Source organism: Ictidomys tridecemlineatus, chromosome 4 (assembly GCF_052094955.1).
Source record: "Ictidomys tridecemlineatus isolate mIctTri1 chromosome 4, mIctTri1.hap1, whole genome shotgun sequence".
In the NCBI taxonomy this organism is placed as follows: Eukaryota; Metazoa; Chordata; class Mammalia; order Rodentia; family Sciuridae; genus Ictidomys; species Ictidomys tridecemlineatus.
Window position 1 is genome coordinate 42,769,923 of NC_135480.1, and position 19,868 is coordinate 42,789,790.

Sequence of the window (19,868 nt, forward strand, 5' to 3'; positions counted from 1 at the left end):
ACATGAAGCAGTGAGTTCTGCCTTATGCATTTGTCCTTGTTTTGTGATGGAGGGGAGAGGACAATGGGCCTGTTGTCCTTATCATCATCTCTCTCATTTCCTACAGAATGGAATGACTAGGGTGGAAGTTCTTGCATTTTCTGGACTCACATAATGTGTGCTGAATTATTCTCTGCTAGGTTTACCACAAAATTGTGTGTGCCTCCCCGCCCACAAGCTGGAACTAATTATCACTGACAATTATAGGATTTTATATTCCTGTGTTCTAAAAACACATCATACACACACACACACACACACACACACACACACACACACACAGAGGGGTGGGGGGGGGAGAGAGAGAGAGAGAGAGAACAATGCTGAAAGAGTCATAGAGAAACCACAAAACTGCATTGGTGCCATAGAACTATTTATAAAATATATATTTGCATATAGAACTAAATTTGCATGGAAGAATCTAAGATGACAATATTTTATAAACTTGAAAGTGAACTTTAATAGCAAGCCACTCCTCCAATAGAAGGTGCAGAAAATATTAAATGCTCCAAACAGAATAAAATGTTATCCACCTTTAAATGTCAGTTCTACGTGTGCATTGTAATAGGCTGGGACAAATGTGCTGGTATCTTCTACAGGGAAATAATGTGTCTCTTTCATGTGAAGCTATTGCTGCATGTGTACGATGCTTGCACTAAAATTAAGTCTTCTATTGCCCAAATTTTCTCAATTATTAATACACCAGACAGCTGCAGTAGCTCTAGCAAAAATAGCAGCCAAGCTTTTCCAAAAGTCAAAGCATCCATGAGATGCCTGCCTGGGGACTTTCCTATGTAAGAAATGGTTGGTCTCTGGATCAAACAAAAAGAAACAATACCTCCAATAGAACAACAACAACAAAAAGAAGAAGGAGGATGAGGAAGAGGAGGGGGAGGGGGAGGAGGAGGAGGAGGGGAGGAGGAGTGGGAGGAGGAGGAAGGAAGGAAGGAAGGAAGGAAGGAAGGAAGGAAGGAAGGAAGGAAGGAAGGAAAGAAGGAAGAAAGGAAGGAAGGAAGGAAGGAAGGAAGACAATGAAAAAGAGAGAGAAAAATACTTGTTTCAGAACAGAATGTAACCTGGAAAACGACTTGCCCTGCCCATGAACTTCTGTAATACAACTGCTTTTGTGTATGGAAAGGGGTTGTCTGAAAAGGTTGCCCACTTGCCCAACTCTCTGGGATAACAATTCAAAAAATTAACCAGTGAACCCAAGGAATGCCAATGGCTTTGACATCTCCTGAAATGAGACCTGCCCAAAAAGGGTGGGGTAGGTTAGAGGAATGAATTAGGCTCTTTTCAAATTTCTCGAAGCTAATGAATGTCCAGCAAAAAAAAAAAAAAAGATACCTTGCCACCTTCAGGTTTTAAGCAATTATTGGCATCCTCTTAACAGACTCCAACAACGGACATTCTTTGCGTCAATACCTGGGCTGACAAAGTATTTGGAAGTGAAAAACTAAGCACTTGGAGCACCAGAATTCAATGCTTTTTGGACTCAACAATGACCACGGATTTTAATTCAAAGATTATATGTAGCACAAGAAAAGAACAGATGTTAAAGTTATTTCTTAACTATAATATCATAGCTTAAATGTATCACACCAGCAAAAAACATCATCTGTTAAGGTCATAATGAGAAAGGTCCAGATATGACTGAACATTTCACACTTGCTATCACAGTTCTGACTTCACACCATTCTGACCTTTAAAGGCAATCATATTCACATGCCCTGATTCTGATCTGTAAGATATCATTGCCTCATCTGAGCCTCAACATTGCATTCAAGCGGAAATTGCTACCGGTCTTTGGGGAAGGAGAATGAGTCTTAAACAGTTCAAGTTCTAAACAGGTACATCTTTGCAGCAGTCCTGCATAATCTATGTCTAAGAGGGAGGACAATATTTCATTTTCGCTGTCTCCCAATCTATATAACAATCACAGCCAGTTTTTAATAAATGACAGCAAATGTCAAAGAAGCAGGACATGGCTACTTGGAAATGGCTGTCTGTATGTTAATGTCATCCTCTGGAGTAAATCATCTGGGGTGAATACATTCCATGATGGTTAATATCATTTAGAGGCAGAACATGCTAACATATCACCAATGTTCACTAATAATGTACCACTCACCATTTGCGATCTGTTCTTCGGACAGCCATTGATGTCTTCAATCTTTTCATTTGCTGAAAAAGGAAATACAAGTCAGGAAGATAAATAATCACCAGAGAGATACTTCCAGTAGTGATGGTCAGGACACTTGAGGCCAACCAAGTCTTGAGGCCCATTCTGGGGTCTGTCCAATCAACACAGGCATGTGGAACACTGAGACGCATCCAGCAAGTTTCAGGACTTACTCATCAAGCCGCAGTCCTCCAGGGACAGCTGGGGCAAGGTCGTCATCACTTAAAACAGAGACAACTGCATTGATGGCAGTCTTGCAGCGATGGGGCATCGTGACAGTGTTTGGAGACTGGGAAACAGAATGAGCTGTGATTGTGCTTTGGGGTCTTAGAGAGGCAGATGTCAGTCACTGCAACCTCCCCACGGAAGACAGGACAGTTCAGAGTGAGATCAGTTCAGCTCGACTCAGCTCCTGGGGATGGATGCCATAGAGGAAAGCAGCTTCAGCTTTCATCTGTAATTTTGTTGTCCTAATATTTATTCCCCAAGTGAGGGCAAATGGGGGAGATGAGAAAATTAGACTCAAAAATGGCTTGGCCAAGGCAAGCCTAAATTAGATCAGTGAGCACACATGCTTGAAGTCAAAATAGCACCTAGTTACTGAAGGAGAGGTGAAAGAAAGAGGTTGCACTGACTGACCAGGAAAACAAGCGCTGACAAAGAGGAATGGCTCAGCTTCCCTTAGTGAACACAGGCCCTGCTCAGTATAGAGGAATCCCTGGCAAGACACAGCCTGAGATATCCACAGAGAGGCTGAGTTTGAGAATGCAACACACAGAAGAGGCAGTGTGCACAGCAGTGAGAGGGCCAGCTCTGGAGGCAGAGATGGGAAGTGAATCCCAGCTCTAGAGCTCAGCCACCATGTGATCACAGCCATGTAACTCAAACTTAACCCAAGTGTGTGTGTGTGTGTGTGTGTGTGTGTGTGTGTGTGTGTCTATGTATGTATTTTATTTTATTTTATTTTTGGTACTAGTCATTAAACCCAGGGGCACCTAACCACTGAACCAAATCCCCAGCACTTTTTAATATTTTATTTAGAGATAGGGTCTCACTGAGTTGTTTAGGGCCTTACTAAGTTGCTGAAACTATCTTTAAACTCCTTCTACCTCAGCCTCCCAAGCTGCTGGGAATAAAGGCACTCACCACTACGCCCAGCTCAATACATATTCTTAACACCTACATAAAACATAACATAAATTTTTCCTTTTGAGGTCAGCATGGGGGTCAAGCCAAAACTCCACAGTAAAGAACTGAAGACTGACTTCCTCTGAAGCTTTTATAAGTTCCCTCTCCAACCGCAGATCCCTATGTCCCATGCCCTCACACCACAGAAGGGTAGAGCCACTCAGGTCTCTGCCTCACAGCACCCTGCCTCTGCCTCTGCCGTCCTCTCAACCATCTACCATGTAACACCCCTACCCAGGAGGTGAGAGACTGGCAGATGTGTCAAGTTTATTTTTCACATTTGTATCCTGAGAGCTCAATAACTGCTTGCAAAATTGAATCCCCACATCACATCAGAATATGATGGCTAAAACTTTCATGAAGAGAAAAAGCATTAACAACTGTCTGAAAGGATACAGAATCAAAGAATCCCATACCTCCCAAATTTTAGAACATCTGAACCTAAATATAGATTGCTATTATCTCAAGCTGGGTTCATTTTTGGGTTCAAGTATTTCTAGTTTGAGAGAGATGCACAAACTCAGAAAGAAAGTAAGCAGCAGGAAATTGCTCACAAATCTCGCTGCCATGAGATAGCCAGATTAGTATAGATTCAGCCTGATCTACCTTTTCTTTAGCACCAGCCAAAAGTATTAGATGTTTGCATTTGTGACCTAACTGGGGACTTCCAATCTTCAGAGATTCAGCTGAATGTTCTCAACTCTGCCTAACATAAAAACATTGGGAGAGGAATTTTAGAAGCCTTAATTCCCAAAGAGGTGCCACACATATGTACATAAAAGATGCCCAAAGGACTGAGGGAAGAGCACTTGGTCCAGCATTCACAAGACCCTGGGTTCCATCCCCAGCACTACGAAATAATGAAAAGTAAAAAAATAAATTAAAAAAAAATAGCAAGATGGCCAATGAATGGAAGGACTCATGGACATTTGTTCTTTAGTTCACCAGAAAATACAGTTAGCCAGAATATACTGCCAGCATATAAATTCCATAAGAACAGAGGTTTTTGTTGTTGTTGTTGTTTGTTTGTTTGTTTGTTTTTTAATCTGCTTTGTTTCCTACTGGAACCCTAGATCTTAGGACAGTGCTTGGAATAGTAGCCACTCAATAAATATTTGTTGAGTGGAGTTAAGGAATTAAATATCCTGGAGATTTCAAAGAATTAAGGTTTTCCTGCCTATTTTGCAGCAGTGTTCTTTCACTTATAAATATAGATGTACCTTCTGAACACTGAAAAAATGCATCCCACTGACAAATGGCACTCCTTCGTATACACGGAAAATGATGGCAGCCGTGAACTCTGACCTGGGCATTTGATACTCAACATTGCAGAGAATAAATATGTAGGTTCTTGACAGTTAACACTCAAGGTGTCTTCTAACTGGATACTCATGATGAACAAAGTCATAAGTCATTGGACTCTGATCAATAACCCAGTTCAGCATTAGGTCATTAGTGCTCATTAAAGTGAAGGATAGATAACTGTGATCCTAATAAGTCATTTGGGAAAATGTAAAGATTCTTGATAGACCATTTGGATAACTGAAACCAAAGAGCTTGATCCAATTACTCCTCTAATTCCTTTTTCATGGCTTGTCACCCAAACCCAGTCAGGTGCTCCGTGAATTCAAATACCACAGCTCCTATGAACTAATGTTGCCAATTCACAACAGTCAAAATAAACAGAGGAGATAGAGCCTATTTATGACCATGCCAAAGAGGATCCTGGAAGGCAGAAATCAAATGGCTAATTCACACTCAAACTAAATGCTTAATAAAAATGCAAAATAAATACTTGGGTCTCCTAGTTTCCAGTTTCACATAATTTAAATACTTCTCCTTTACTTAAATTCCCAAGAATGCCTATGGTTGCCATAAATCCTTAGATGCTAACAGCAGCTCTGATCTGTTGGTAAGAAGGAAGAGCTGAATCTTCAGAGCCAAATTTTTAAGCTCAGGGTAGAGGGTCTGTGGCTGGAATCCAAAAGCAGATAAACAAAAAAGCAGAGATATTTGTCCCCAGAGTCCTCAACTATAATCAAAACTGGCACTTCTCAGAGCTCAAGGTAATTTCTCTGTCCCAGCTTGTTGAAGACATTCTTAGTCCCACTGATGCAGTGACTTCTCTGCACACGAGGTGACAAGCTAGGGTTTGGAAAGCAGTGATGCACTCCTTCAATAAGAGCTGTGGCATCAAGCTCATGACCTTCTGAAAGAACTCCAAAGGATGCAGAGCATTTTAACGCCCTGCACATCTATGTCTTGACCACTCCTGGCTGTTGGCAGCCCAGCCAAAGAGAGAGACTACCTGCCCAGAAGGGCAAATGACTTATCCAAGGTAACAGAGTGGTAGTGGGATGAAAAAAGGTACAGTCCCACATGCTGTCTGAATTTTCAGACATTTTGTGCAGAAAATGGTGGAAAAGAAGCAGCTATTTGCTCTAAAGCTAAGTCTCCCCGCCCCCTCGGCTCACTCTTAGTTCATTCTTTTTCTTCCCTCTCTCTCTCCTTCCCTCCCACCAACCCTGAATGACAGAAATGAGAGCAGAAAGGGAGCAGTGTCTCTCCCTCTCTCTATTTGCACTGCTGACCCTGGTCTTGGGAACCTTCCTTTAACTCAGAGGGATGATATGGTGATGGCCTGGCAGAAAACCGAAGGGCCTCGGGCAGCTGAGGACTCAAGAAGATAATCTCGCTAATAAGAGGCGGAACAGACAGACCAGCCTTCAGCCAGCAAAGGAAGACTGTTCACAGACAGCAGCAAAAGGCCCATTTCCTACCAAATGGCAGAAGACAGCCATGGAGAAGTGTGGCCCTAACAACCCTACTCTAAGAAAACGGGCTGGAAAGCCAGCTGGATGGTGTCTGGGAGAGATGAAGACAGGAGCAGCCTGGGCAAAAGCAATTAAGGCTCACCTTAAAGTCAAGTTCTGATGCACTTCCCAGTCTGGAAACCAACCTGCCTCTCAGGGTAGAGGCCAGACTTGGCTGCCCTGTACCTGGCGACTCTGCCTGACTTTCGTCTCTTACCTCCAGCCTGTCTGCACCAGGTGTGCCTTTCCTGCCGGCTTCTCCTACCCGACTGCTGCTTAAGTTTGAGGTCTTGGCTCCAGGTTAATTCCTTGGGGAAACTCTTCCTGATTCCCACCCTCCCCGCCCCATCACTCCACCAAGGTCAGGTCTCTTAGCACCTTGTGTCCTTCACACTATACACTGCACTTCTCCCAGGGCTAGCAAGAGTTTTTCCCTTAAAAGGGACTACTTGCAACCTATGAGTTTTGCTGGGCTTCATTTAGAAGAAAAAAGTTTGTTTTTTTTTTTAAATTTTTTATTTTAAAAGAATTTCATTGACTTAGAGAAAAGTTATAGGAATAATATAGAGTATCCCCACATATCTTGGTCCATTCCCTCTTCTTCCCTTCCTCTTTCTCTATGTAGGTACAAGTTGTGTGTTTTCATTTTTTTTCTTTTTTTTCCTGAATCATGTTGGAGTAAGCTACATAGATCATGTCCTTTTCCCCTTAATAGTTCAGTATATATTTCCAAAGCATAATAAGCATATTCTCTTCCCTGGTACAATTGCAAAATTCAAAACATTTAACATTGATGCTATGCCAATATTCCAATTTTGTCAACTAACTAAAAAATGTCCTTTAGAGCATTTTATTCCTCTGAACAGGATGCAGTCCAGGATCACGCAGTGCCTTTAGTTGTCACGTCTCTTTAGCCTCCTTTATTCTGGAATAGCTTCCCAGACTCTGTCTTATATAGACACTGGTACTTTTAAAGAATACAGACCAGTTTTGTTGTTGCTGCTGTTTTAATGGAATGTTCCACAATCCAGCTTCTCTGAGATTCCTCACGATTAGTCTTAGTTCTCCATTTCTGACTGGAGTACAACTTAAGCTACATGTGCTAAGGGTCTGAGGTCAGAAAGGACCTGACCTATCCATCCCAATCAGTGATGGAGTTTGGATCACCTGGATGTGGCCTGGATATTCCCCTTAATGGTTACTAGACTCCCCCTTGCAACTATCAAGCCATCTGTGAAGAGAAATTCTTAGACCATGCAAATATCCTGCTCCCATCAACTTTCTCCTCCAGACTTCAGCTTCCCTTGTTGTCTTTTGACATAAGGGATATTCACCATGATGACTGAACTCCCTCCACATTTCCTATCAGTCAGTGCTCTGTACAGTCTAACCCTCTCTTCTCCTCCAATGGCGTACTTATTTTTAAATTTACCTGTTTATTCATAGTACAGATTTGTGGGTTCATATTTTATTCAATGACTTTTTTTCTTTCTGTATTTTTATTGGTGCCTTATAATTGTACATAATGATGGGAGACTTATTGTTACATATCCATTCATGCGTACAAATAACAACATAATTTGGCTGAAATTACTCTCCAGTGCTTCCCTTCTCCCTCTCCTTCTCCCAGTCACAGGTCCTTTTCCTGTACAGAGCTCCCTTTGATTTTCCTTTTATTCAGTGATTTTAATTCCCTACAGTTCTTAATTTATTTTGATGGCCCCAGAATATATTGTCCTTTGTAGCCCTAGAAAGCAGAACTCAGATACTACTAAAGGGTATAGACTTTGACTTGATGAAAGAAGAGCTACGACGGTCTAAATATCTAAGTATCCTCCCAATCACATATTGAAACCTGATTCCCAGGGTGAGGAATTTGGAGGTGGAGCCTTTGGGAAGAAATGGTATTTGAAGGTGGAGCCTTTGGGAGGAAATGTGACCATGAAGACAAAGTCCTCATGAATGGGATTAGAGTCTTTATAAAAGAGTCTCTGGAGATTCCTCATCCACTTCCACCATGCAAGGGCACAGTGAGAAGCCAGCCATATATAAATAAGAAATGCACATGCACCCTCTGATTCCAAAATCAGCTGGCACCTCAATCTTGGACTTTCCAGCCTTCCAAACTATATAAATTTCTATTGTATATAAGCCACTCAGACTATGGAATTTTGTTATAGCAGTCCAAAGGGACTAGAATAGGAGCTTTTGAAGGATTCCACCTGTCCATCATTACAAGGAGCTACCTGGAGGGTGATAAGCTGTCCATTCATTACAGTAACTGAAGAGGCTGGTGACCAGTTTTCATAGAAGTGATTTATGTACCTGGTTGGGGTTTTCAAAGTCCCTTCCAAACCTGACAGGTGAGAATACTGGAAAGGAGGTGTGATACAATTTAGAGGAATACTAAACAATAACAAGGGGAAACATTCAGGCCACCTCCGGAAATGATCCAACCTAGGCTTATAGTAAATACAATTCTTTTTTTTTTTTTTTTTTTTTTTTTTTTTTTTTTTTTTTTTTTTTTTTAAAGAGAGAGTGAGAGAGAGAGGGGGACAGAGAGAGAGAGAGAGAGAGAGAGAGAGAGAGAGAGAGAGAGAGAGAGAGAATTTTAACATTTATTTATTTTTTCTTAGTTCTTGGCGGACACAACATCTTTGTTGGTATGTGGTGCTGCTGAGGATCGAACCCGGGCCGCACGCATGCTAGGCGAGCGCGCTACCGCTTGAGCCACATCCCCAGCCCCGTAAATACAATTCTTATTCCTAATCCTCTCAACTTTTCCAAAACATCACTTCATGCCAACATGCTAAATGCTGATCCCAGAAAGGAGACAACTCAGATCTTGGCCTAGAAAGGACCCTGGCCCAAGACCACAGGCAGTGGGATAATGGGGAGGTCCCTCCACCTATGCCTAGGGAGCCAGGAAAGGTATCAAAGAGAAAATGACTTTTCAGTAAGTAGGAGCTCAGCAGCCAAAGAATAAGCACAACCATCAGAATTCTGCACAGTGCAAGACGGAGTCAGTGAGGCTCCAGTTCTTGGAAACTTTTATTTAATATACACATGTGTATAGAAATACACACATTCAATAGAAATATGTGTATTTCTATACACATGTGTATATTAAATACATGCACACATACAAATTATCTTTTATGATTTTCCTTTCATGGGTTTATATGTAAGGGGAAAGCAGTGACTTCAACATTAAAAAGCATAAATACTCAATAGCTCAGCCTCCTGATCAGAAAATACACCCCACTCCACCCTGCCAGGGATCTGTATCACAAGATACTCTAGGATGAAATGCTCTGGCCTGACTGACAGACAGTCTAGGAAAGGTCTGCTGCCTTCTTGGCTCCCACCTTCTGGGCCTCTGCTTGCCACACGTAGCAGAGGGTATACAGCTAACGCATTCAAGGGAAGGGTCACATGCTGACACCTGGCCTTACTTGGTCAGAGTGATCCTCTCCAAGAGGTAAAGTAATGTGGTGGCCTGAAGTACAGCCGGAGCTGCTGGTAAAGCATAAGTATCCCTAGTTTAAAGATCTGAAATATACTCCAAATAAGAACTTTTTTTAGCACCAACTTGACATCACAAGTGGAAAATTCCACACCATGAAACACTCATTTCATGGCCACAGTTATTTAAAAAGTTACCTTTGGGTTATGTGTATAAGGTATATATATATTAAATATAGAAGAATTTTATGTTTAGACTCTACCATTCCCAATATCTCATTTTATACATATGCAAATATTTCAAAATCCAAAAGATTCTGAAATTAAAGATACTCTGGTCCCAAGCATTTTAGTTAAGGGCTATCGACCCATACTAACCTGAGCCTCAGGAACCACAAATCAGTAGCTCAGACTCAAAGAAGCCACTGCCTAGGGAGTTTCAACTCATAGATTTCAGGAAAGAAGGCTCTGAAGCAATGATTTAAAAAATGTGATATTTTACATCTTCATTGCACTATTTAGTAAATTCACAGCATACACACTACTGTTGGCCTATTCTGAGCCCATGACAGTCATGACTAATCTATCCTGATTTACCAAACACTCATATTGCGACCTCAGCATCCTGTACATAACTTTCTAGACAGCTGCTGTCCAGGAGCACTTTATAATTTCCAAAGATATCTTATATTTAATGCCAAACTTGAATTTCATAAGATGGTCATAAGATCAAAGAAAACAAATGTGATTGTCCCCAATTCAAAGATAGGGAAACAGGCAGCAGAGACAAAGTGGCCCTCCTGAGGTCCCACAGTTGGGAGGGTTCGAGTTGGGATGAGAGCAAGGCCTCTCAGTAAGATCCTCTCTCCTGCTGTCTATGCTGAAACCTGGGGAAATTCCCAGTAGAAACAACTCAGTACAACACTGAGACTACCAAGCAGGCAATGTGCCTAGGGTCAGCCTGCTGAGACAGAGTCTAAATCCCAGCTCAGACGTAACTCACACCTTTCATGAAGAAAGATCCTGACAAGAAGACAGTACCCTTTCTTCCAAGGTTCTGAACCCTGTGCATTCATCTCTTTTATTCCTAGAAAGAAGCACACAGTAGCTGCTCAATAATGACTACTAAACTAAAGTAAAGGAACTGAGATGTGGTGTAAAGCTGCAAAGCAATGAACTGAAGCTTTAAAAGAAGCACACCACCCCAATTAGGACTCCTACACAGAATCCTGATATATTGCACTACTCAGCCTTGCTGGGCCTCAATTCCTGCACCTGTGAAATGAGAACAACACCTCCTGCACAGGAATGTTGAGGGAGAATGGAATATTTGAAAAGAAACTTGGTACAAATGACAATGAAAAGCAGGGGGAAGGGGAGACATTCTAAGAAGAGCAGTGTGGCAGGCAGACTTTAGGTGGCTTCCCATGATGCCCACACTCTGGTGTCCTTGCCCTGGAACAATCCCATCCCTCTGAGCATGGGCAGGACCTTGGACTTGTTGCTCCCACAATTATGCTACATTCTATATAAGTTCATTCTGCTAGCATGCTTTCTCCAGAAAGTTCTCCTTTATGAGCACTGAAGAAGCGAGTGGTCTGTGTAGCAAGGAGCTGAGCAGTTTGTAGGAGGTGAGGGTTGCTTCAGTGAGCAACCAGGATCCACAGTCCTGGAACTGCAAGAAATGGATTCTACCTCACCTCATTTGAGCCAAAATGAAAACTCTCCATGGTCAGAGACCCAGATGAGAATACAGCCCCGGGACACCCTGACTACAGTGTGCAGAGGCCCTCTGAGCCCTGCCTGGACTCTGGATGCACCTACACCAAGGGAGAATAAAGATGAGTGGTTTTAAGCTGCTACGTTTGTTATACAGCAAAAGAAAACTAACACGGGGGGGGGGGGGGGAATAAAAAGCAGAGAAAGGGAAAGAAGAGGAACAATGGCAGCTAGGCTCAGGACATCAACCTCGATGCAGCAGGGAAACTTCCTCTGAGCAGCAGTGACGGTCCCCACATTTCAGCCCAAGCAAGATGTCTGTGTGTCCAGCTATGCTTTCCACGGACCCGAGCCCAGCCACCACTGTGGAAGGCTCCTGCTCCCACTTGAAGGAAAAGCAGCTTTTCCACAACGATACATGCTAGTGGGGCCAGGGCTTCTGTCCTTTCCCTGTGACTTCTCCCTTGGCATCAGTCGGCTGCCAAGGCTGCCAGCGACAACAATCAGCCTAATGCTGTCTAATTGACCTCCCGCCTCCTCAGGCTGCTCTGAGCTCTCAGGCAGGACCACAGGGGCCTGAGGTTCAAGGCAAAGCCATCGCCAACATCCACCGCCTGCCTGCCCAGGAAGGACTCCCTCCTCCCAGCTCATGGCTGAGGCATTAAAAATTCCCTTTCTCAAGTTCCCTTCCCATCGGGTTAAAACCAGAACTGACCAACCAACCCTCTCTGGAGTTTTAGCCTTTGATTTCTCACACCTAATTACAGCTGGCAGGATTAAACCAGCCCCCTGTCAGGTTTTTGTTTTGTTTTTAATATTTCCAGAGTCATCCACACAAAAAGTACCATATATGAGAACCAGAAATGTAGCAGGAACAACAGGGAGAGAGAGAGCACCCCGTCAACCACCTCTGGCCCTGGGCAAACTTCCTCTAAGAGGATCCAGGTGAGTCAGCTGTGTGTGCTCCTACAGGAACAGCAAGCTGGTCCCCGCGCAACCGGGTCAATGGGTGGAATCAAATAAATCATAATTCGCGGGACTTCAGGTCCTACTCCCCTCGGCCCATGCAAGCCCTCCCGGCTGGCTCTGTGGTAACTCATGGAAACCCAAGGATGAACGAACATGCTCTTACCCACGACCTGGATGACCTGGGCCAGGAGGACGCCATCGGTCACATCTTGCTGGAGATCCTTGATGAGACGTTTGTGGCCGGATTTGGCCAGATAATGATTGGCCCAGTCTGTGTAGATCTGCAAAAAAGCAAACAGGCAACTTGAGGAATCCAGTCGGCGCACATCGCAGGGTCTGAGGCAGCAGCTGGGCCACTGCTTGCTTGGGCGCAGCAGCCACCAGCCCGCCGGCAGCTCTCGGGGGCCAGCCTGCACCATTAAAATTCAGTGCATTGTGCCGACCAAGCATTCAGCTCACCACGGCTGGGCTGTCGCCTATTGAGAGATCTGCCATCAAGGCGTGGGGAAAAGCTAAAGAAAGCTTCAAAACATGCAGAGGCCTGAATGGGACAGGGGACAAGGAACTAAACAGTCTGCTCCAGACGGCTTTGAGAGGCTGTGGCTCTAAATACAAGCGAAGTCGCCCCCACCCCTTCTCATCTTTTTCTCTTCATGGAGAAAACGTATGGGGAGGTTACCACCCAACGGGCATCTTTTAACAGGCCCTTTCAGGGTAACGAGGGCTATTGAGTCAGCCCAGTTCTCAGGAGCCTGGGTCCCTGTAAAGAAGCCAAGTACGAAAACACAGACCCTTCAATTACTCTGTATGAGTGGAGTTATTTGTGGCCTCACCATAATCTCAAATTTAATCAGTTTAATTTAAAAGCCAGGCATCGTTTTCACTGTTGGGATTCTGTGGACAAAACCCCAGCAAATTCCAACATCTTTAAACACAAGATCAGTGTGCGCACCACCCTGGAAGGCAAAAGCTGGGTCACCCGTGGAGTCGGGAGAGCAGGCCCCGTAGGGGGTGCATCAGACCTGCTCCTCTTGGTCACAGAATCATCAGAGCAAAACAATATTTTTTTCGAGGCAGTCCAGCAAACACAAGAAAAGTCTCACCTGGAAACTTTCCCCCCAGCTAACAAAGCACAAAACAAAACAGCACCCAATGATTTGGAGTGCTAAATTCCATGTACAGATTGGGGAGCTCATAAAGGGAGGTGGGAATATGCCTGCAGATACTCTTGCACAGCCACACCTGTCCCAGTGACAAGAACAAGTGACCTCTCGGACAACTGTCCCCCCCTTAAGTGGTCATAAGCATATGAATCCATATGATGTCTTCTCCACAATGAGGAGATATTGCTTCTCCCTCCACCAGCTGGCCTGCTATGAGTATCCATGGGACTCACAGAGTAGCACAGAGTAGCAGACGCTTCACCTTTGCCCTTCTCTTTCCCGGTCTCCTTTCTTGCAAGGGTCATCTAACACAATGGGGTGCTGCCCTGAAGGCTCCTGGAATGGGGTCAGGAGCCACGTCCTTCTAGAGACGCAGCACCTCTGACTACTCTACCTGGGTTCCAGGTCATAGTAAGTGGCAGAGCCGGGTTCAGCCCCTGGCTAACTTATTCTAGGATTCCTTAGATGCTCTGCATTTCTGCAACTTGGAGTCTCCTCTGGGTAGAAGGGTTCACAGGAAAGGTGGTTTTGTTCATTCCTTACTCTGTGGTTCTTTGTCCTTAAAAGGTCACAGGTCCCTTCCTGGGATCAAACCAGGTCCAAGAAGCAATGTGCTCCTGCAAAGCAACAGCACCCCCACTGATCCGTATAACTTGGGAGATAATCATAGTTTATAAGTTTATTAAAATATAAACACAAAGCTGGGCAGAGTAGCTCACACCTGTAATCCCAGCAACTCAGGAGGCTGAAGCAAGAGGTTCACAAGTTCAAGGCCAGCCTCTGCACTGTAGCAAGACCCTGTCTCAAAAACAAAGAAAAAACTGGGGATGTAGCTCAGTGGTAAAGCACTCCTGGGTTCAATCCCCAATACATCACCCTACTAAACGTAGGCTCACCCTTTATTCAACTATGCTCTCACTGAAAGAATTACAATAAAAAAAAAATCAAAACCCAAACCTTGTTATCTGAATGTCCTCGGTAAGTCCCCAACTTTTATGGACTTCAGTTTATTCACCTGTAAAACAGGCATCCTTGTGGCAGTGGAGACCCAGTGAGTGACCAAATGGAAGCCCCTAGCCGGACCCACTGGGACTCAGTAAGTAGAGGCAGTGGAGAAGGGTGGCAGAGGAGGACCCTGGACTTGCTCTGAATCTTAGCTGCTGTGCTCCTGTCACCTTTGTGCCCTTTGGCTACCTCGTCCCCATTTGCAAGATTTTGACGGCAGCGCCTACCATCAGTGGGCTGCTATGAAGATGAAATGAGATATATAGGCAAGGATCCAGAATTTGCCGAATGCTGAAATACAGTCAATAAGTAAGCGAATATTCAAATTTTTACAACCAGCACCATAAAATGGGCTACAACAAAACAAACCACAGCCTCTACCCTGAACCTCCAGGACACATGCGATCTGGAATTTCTTCTCCTACTCACAGGAAAATTTCTAGAGTTTGGAATACTCCCCATCTGGAACTATAAAATATGGCAGAGTGTAAAAGAAAAGCAGAGCCAAAGCCACAGGGCAAGCCTTTCTTGCGAGCCAGGAAGGGGGGCACTCTTGCTCCTCTCTCAAACTCCAGAAGAGTCTCACCAGCCAGTGGCAGGGACTGAGAGGACAAGCCAAAGGCTAAAGTCATGTGCACCAAGAGCATAGCCCAGTGAGCTCAGCAAGGACACTGCTGAGCACCCCAGGCCAAGGCACAGTACTAATCCCTTCCTAGGTGATTAAGGGTCTTTGAGATAGACATGCTGCCTCTACAACCAGCCCTCCATGTGAACTTGCACAGTCCAGCTGGAACGGTGGAGCCAACTTCTTTCAACAAGTACACCCAGACTTGCGCGCGCGCGCACACACACACACACACACACACACACACACACACACACACACAATGTGCAGCCATGCACAGGCCATGCAGGTGTCAGGTACAGAGAGAACATTTAAAGGCTAAAGTGAATGGAAACGGCTCAGCCCAAGTGACTTTAGCCTTTTCCAAAACAAGAATTCCTGTCTCAACTGCAATCTAGCTAAACACCCCTGCCAAATTTATCTTCCCCGAGCTCAGAGCTAATCTAATTGCCTGCTCAAACAATCCTCAATGGCTCCCCACCACCCTCTGAATTAAAGGCAAACTTGTTACACTGGCCTCCATCCACTCCTCACTGAATGTACCCACCCCTTGCAGGGGAGACAGTGGGTACGGAAGATAAGAACAGTCTTTGGAATATGACCAAGTTCAGTTGGTCCTTCCTTGGCCCTGGGCAAATTCATTTGTAATAGCCTTTCTTTTCCGTACTCTCATCCTCCATAAATTGGGGATTACAATAAATCTATTACTAGGTAGGGGCTGTCAAACTGTGGGCTGGGCTAATGCCAGCTGACCACCTGTTTGTGTAAACAAAGTTCCACGTGACACATCCACATCCACTTGTGGTGTCCGGCTGCTTGCATGCTACCAGAGCAAGGTGGAGCAGCTCTGAAAGAAAGACCTTTGGCCCACAAAACCTCATTTACTTCCCAGAAAAAGTTTGCCTGCCAGTGTTCTAAGGACAAGATAACATGTCTATACATCCCAGATGCTCAGCAGTAGTAATTGTGATTACCCTTAGAAAAATGGGTCAACCTCACCCTTCCCTGTCTCTGAACCGCAGTTACTCTCTCCACCTGAGTGTCCCGCCTGGGGCTGCCCTCAGGGTTCTACTCCAATGCCTGTCCCTCTATGAAGTCATCCTTAGTTCCCAGATCAAATCCTTGATTGCATATGATGTGGAGCTTATAGAGAACTTGGATTTTGGCACCAACTTCTTACTCCCACCACCAGAGGTGAGCCTCAGACCTGCCTCGCCCACCTCTGCATGCCTGGCAGAGCCTCCCAGGGAAGCTGGTGTGTGGCAGGAGGGTAGCAAGTGGCTACCAGGATGAGCTGAACAAGGAGCAAAAGAGTAAATCTTGGGAAATTGATTACATATGAGACTTAAATAATGTGAGCTCTCAGTGAATCCTTAATACAGAAACTCTTTATTGATTAAAAAGAGGAGGGAGCAAGGAAAATAAACTACATAGCTCAAGCTCATTAATCAGGACTCATCTAACAAGGGTCATTGATTATGGAGTTTCCCCTGCCCTCCCCCACCCTAACTCTCGACTTTTTGAAGGGTTGAACCAGAAGAAAACACCTAGCTTTATTTGTAAACCAGTTTTCATGAGCCATGGACCTGGGACTCAGGCAGAGATAAACTCAGCCCCAGCTTCTTCACTTCTCTTTTGGTAGCTCATGCAAGCAAAAGCATTCCTCCAAAGGGTCCCCTTATTTTTCCAGCACAAATGGAGCAATGCGTGTTTGAAAGATTTTTAATGAGGGCTCACACGGGCAAGGCCTCCTGTCTAAGTCTCTATTCAGAAGGAATTTCTGTAAAGTCTCTCATTCTCCCAAGTTATACGGACCAGTGGGGTGCTATTGCTTTGCAGGAGCACATTGCTTCTTGGACCTGGTTTGATCCCAGGATGGGACCTGTGACCTTTTAAGGACAAAGAGCCACATAGTAGGAAAGAACAAAACCACCATTCCTACTCCCAACATCAATTCACCAAACCACACCCAGGAGAAAGGCTCCAGAATCTAATGCCCAAGCAGGAGTGTCCTCCAATGCAGCTGACTTTGGGGTCCATCCCTGCAGCTCACTGACTCTTCTCTCTGCAGACCCTTCTACCCAGAAGAGACTCCAAGTTGCAGAAATGCTGAGAGAGAGAGAGAGAGAGAGAGAGAGAGAGAGAGAGAGAGAGAGAGAGAGAGAGAGAAGCTGCCGTCAAAGGCTTGGAAAGCTAACAGGGGGAGGAAGGCAAAGACAGCAGAATAGTGAATTCATCTGCATTCACTTTTTTCTCCTTGACAAGATGTCATGCAAAGCCCCATTTGTTTGCTTATCACTCCACATCATTCTCTGTCAAATGGGCTGCAATCCAAAAGGGAAAACATGACAGATCAGTCATAGTAAAGAACCTGATCATCAGTTATAACAAAAATGGATAATAATTGCACTGTTAAAACAACGTCAGCAAACAATGTTGCTAAATATATACTACAATTAGCCCTTGAATGAAGGAAGGTGCCACTCTAAATCCGGAACCCAAAATATGCCACAAAATAACTGCACCAGAAGCATTAGAATGAAGTCAGAGCAATCACACTAGAAACCCAGACTGGCATCTAGCCAAGCCGATGGACCCAGGAGGCAGGTGGCAAGGGGACAGCAGTCCCAAGAGAAACAGAGCAAAAGGCACCTCATAGAAGGAAATGCCAATGTGGAGCCTGGAGATTAAAGCCAACGGCACCTGAGGCCGTTTCCAGGGTATTCCTTTGTAAAGGGAAAGCTATTGCTTGGCCTCTGTTCAACAGGCCTCACTCCAGATTTTGGTCACATCATCAAGATAACATTGTTTCCATAACTGAGCAGTATGCAGTTAAATGGCTTAAGTCTGATTACTCTGTAGTACCAAAAAAAAAAAAAAAAAAAAAGATTGCAACAATAGCAGATATAATATTCTCCCTGTCCTTGGCTACCACAAAGAATGTCACTGCTGACTCAAGTGTTTATAATTTTAAGAAAACCAAAATGCACATTTGGGTAAGGCTGGTGACACATTTATTCTGCATCCTTAGCATCTAGCAAGGCATGTGGTATTCACACTAAGGGTGACACCATGTATTTCTATCACCTTTTAACTGCATGGGGTCAGTGGGGGGCTGAAATTAGCTGGTGGCTTCTTCCTACTCACCCCACCCATCAGAGTCTAATATATCCTCCCATCAATAGCCCCTGCCTTGGGATTGAAAATCACTTGCCTTATTCTAGCCAAATGGATGAAATGGCATCCCCAGCCCCATACATGGGTGAAATAAGTAGAACAGAGAGAAGCAAATGTTTGCTCAGCACTGCACAGTACAATGGGGACTGGCCTGAAAACTGGCTCTGCTTCTCAGAAGAAGAGTCCGGTTCAGTGTCCTCAGAGCATCCCATAGGCCCAATCTTGAGGACACTGACCCCTCTCCATCCCCACTTTTGTCACCCAATGTATCACTGGGGGCATTTGTGGACTTTCAGCAGCTACAGTTATCACGAAGGCAAATGCTTGCAGTCTCAGGTGCTGGCGAGGACCCTGGTGCTTGCTTTGCCTTACCAGATTGGTGACCCTTGGTGTGTCATTTCTCCTCTGAGCTTCACTGTCGCCCAGTTATACAGCTGTCTTATTCACTAAATGAGATCATGTGTTGTTTTTCACCGAGCATTCAGCACAAAGTATTTAATAAATAAATAGCTCTTGGTGGGCACAGTGGTGCATACCTATAATCCCAGCTGCCTTGGAGACTGAGGATAGCAGGAGGATAGCCAAGTTCTAGGTTAGCCTGCACAACTTAGTGAGACCTATTTCAAAATAATAAGGACTGGGGATGAAGCTCAGTGGTAGAGCATCTGCCTAGCATGTATGAGGCCTTGGATTCAATCCCTATATCACACACACACACAAAAGCAAGTATTATTCTAGCAAGAACCTCAGGTAAACACACAGGATTTCGTGTACCCTTGGTGCTGCTTTCAGTAGGAAAGGCTTTTCTGCTTTCATGAGACCACTAGAAAGCTGGGCTTCTGGAGCACTGAGATGTGACTGGGTTTGGCACTCCTCACCTGAGCACCTGGACACTCCTGCTAGCCCTTGCTCTTGAGGTACACTTTGTAATATGGTCAGCCTGAACCACTGTATTAATCCATGTTTAGACCAGCAGGGGTCGGGTAGGGAGGAGCCAATGCTGGTTTCCTTCCTCTTTATCTGCAGTAACCTTCTTGCCTACAAAACCACCAAACATTCTTACACCCTGATACCCACCCACACGCCTGCCTTTGTTACAATGATACCTACACAAACAGACACAAAGCCAATGGCTAGCATGGCTTTGCTTCTCCGCAGTCTGGATTTCTATCCTTCTCCACACGCTGGTGCCATCCTAACTCCTATTTTACCTTTGCACATAGGGTGAGTTGCTTAGAGCTTCATCTACCTGACCTACCTGACCTTGGGCACCTACCTGACCTTGGTGAGGTTCTTGCTTCTTTCTTATGTAGGATCATAACTAAAAAATGTCCTTCTATAGTCAGATTTAGTTTTCCAATATGTCTCACCCACTTCCTAGCAAAAACATCCTGGGCAAATTAAACTATCTGAGCCTCAATTTCTTCTGCTGTAAAATGAATCAACTACCTATTCAGGTTACTGTGAGACTGAAATGAGATCAACCAATCCCTGGCACCTACTAAGGGCTGAGTGTGTTAGCT

At 44.5% G+C, this 19,868-nt stretch overlaps 1 protein-coding gene across 12 annotated transcripts in view; it reads right to left on the minus strand.

Annotated features, from left to right (window-relative positions):
• Nav2 (neuron navigator 2) overlaps window positions 1-19,868 on the minus strand; it is a 689,076-nt gene that overhangs the window by 246,642 nt on the left and 422,566 nt on the right. For all 12 annotated transcript variants that reach the window (XR_013437711.1, XM_078046352.1, XM_005335950.5 and 9 more), the window contains exons 2-3: window positions 12,539-12,656; window positions 2,171-2,223 (exon numbers count right to left, since the gene is read on the minus strand). Coding sequence is in view for 11 of the 12 variants with exons in the window: in XM_078046352.1 (XP_077902478.1) it covers window positions 2,171-2,223; window positions 12,539-12,656 (171 nt within the window). In the remaining variant the exon portion in view is untranslated. The remainder of the gene's footprint in view (window positions 1-2,170; window positions 2,224-12,538; window positions 12,657-19,868) is intronic.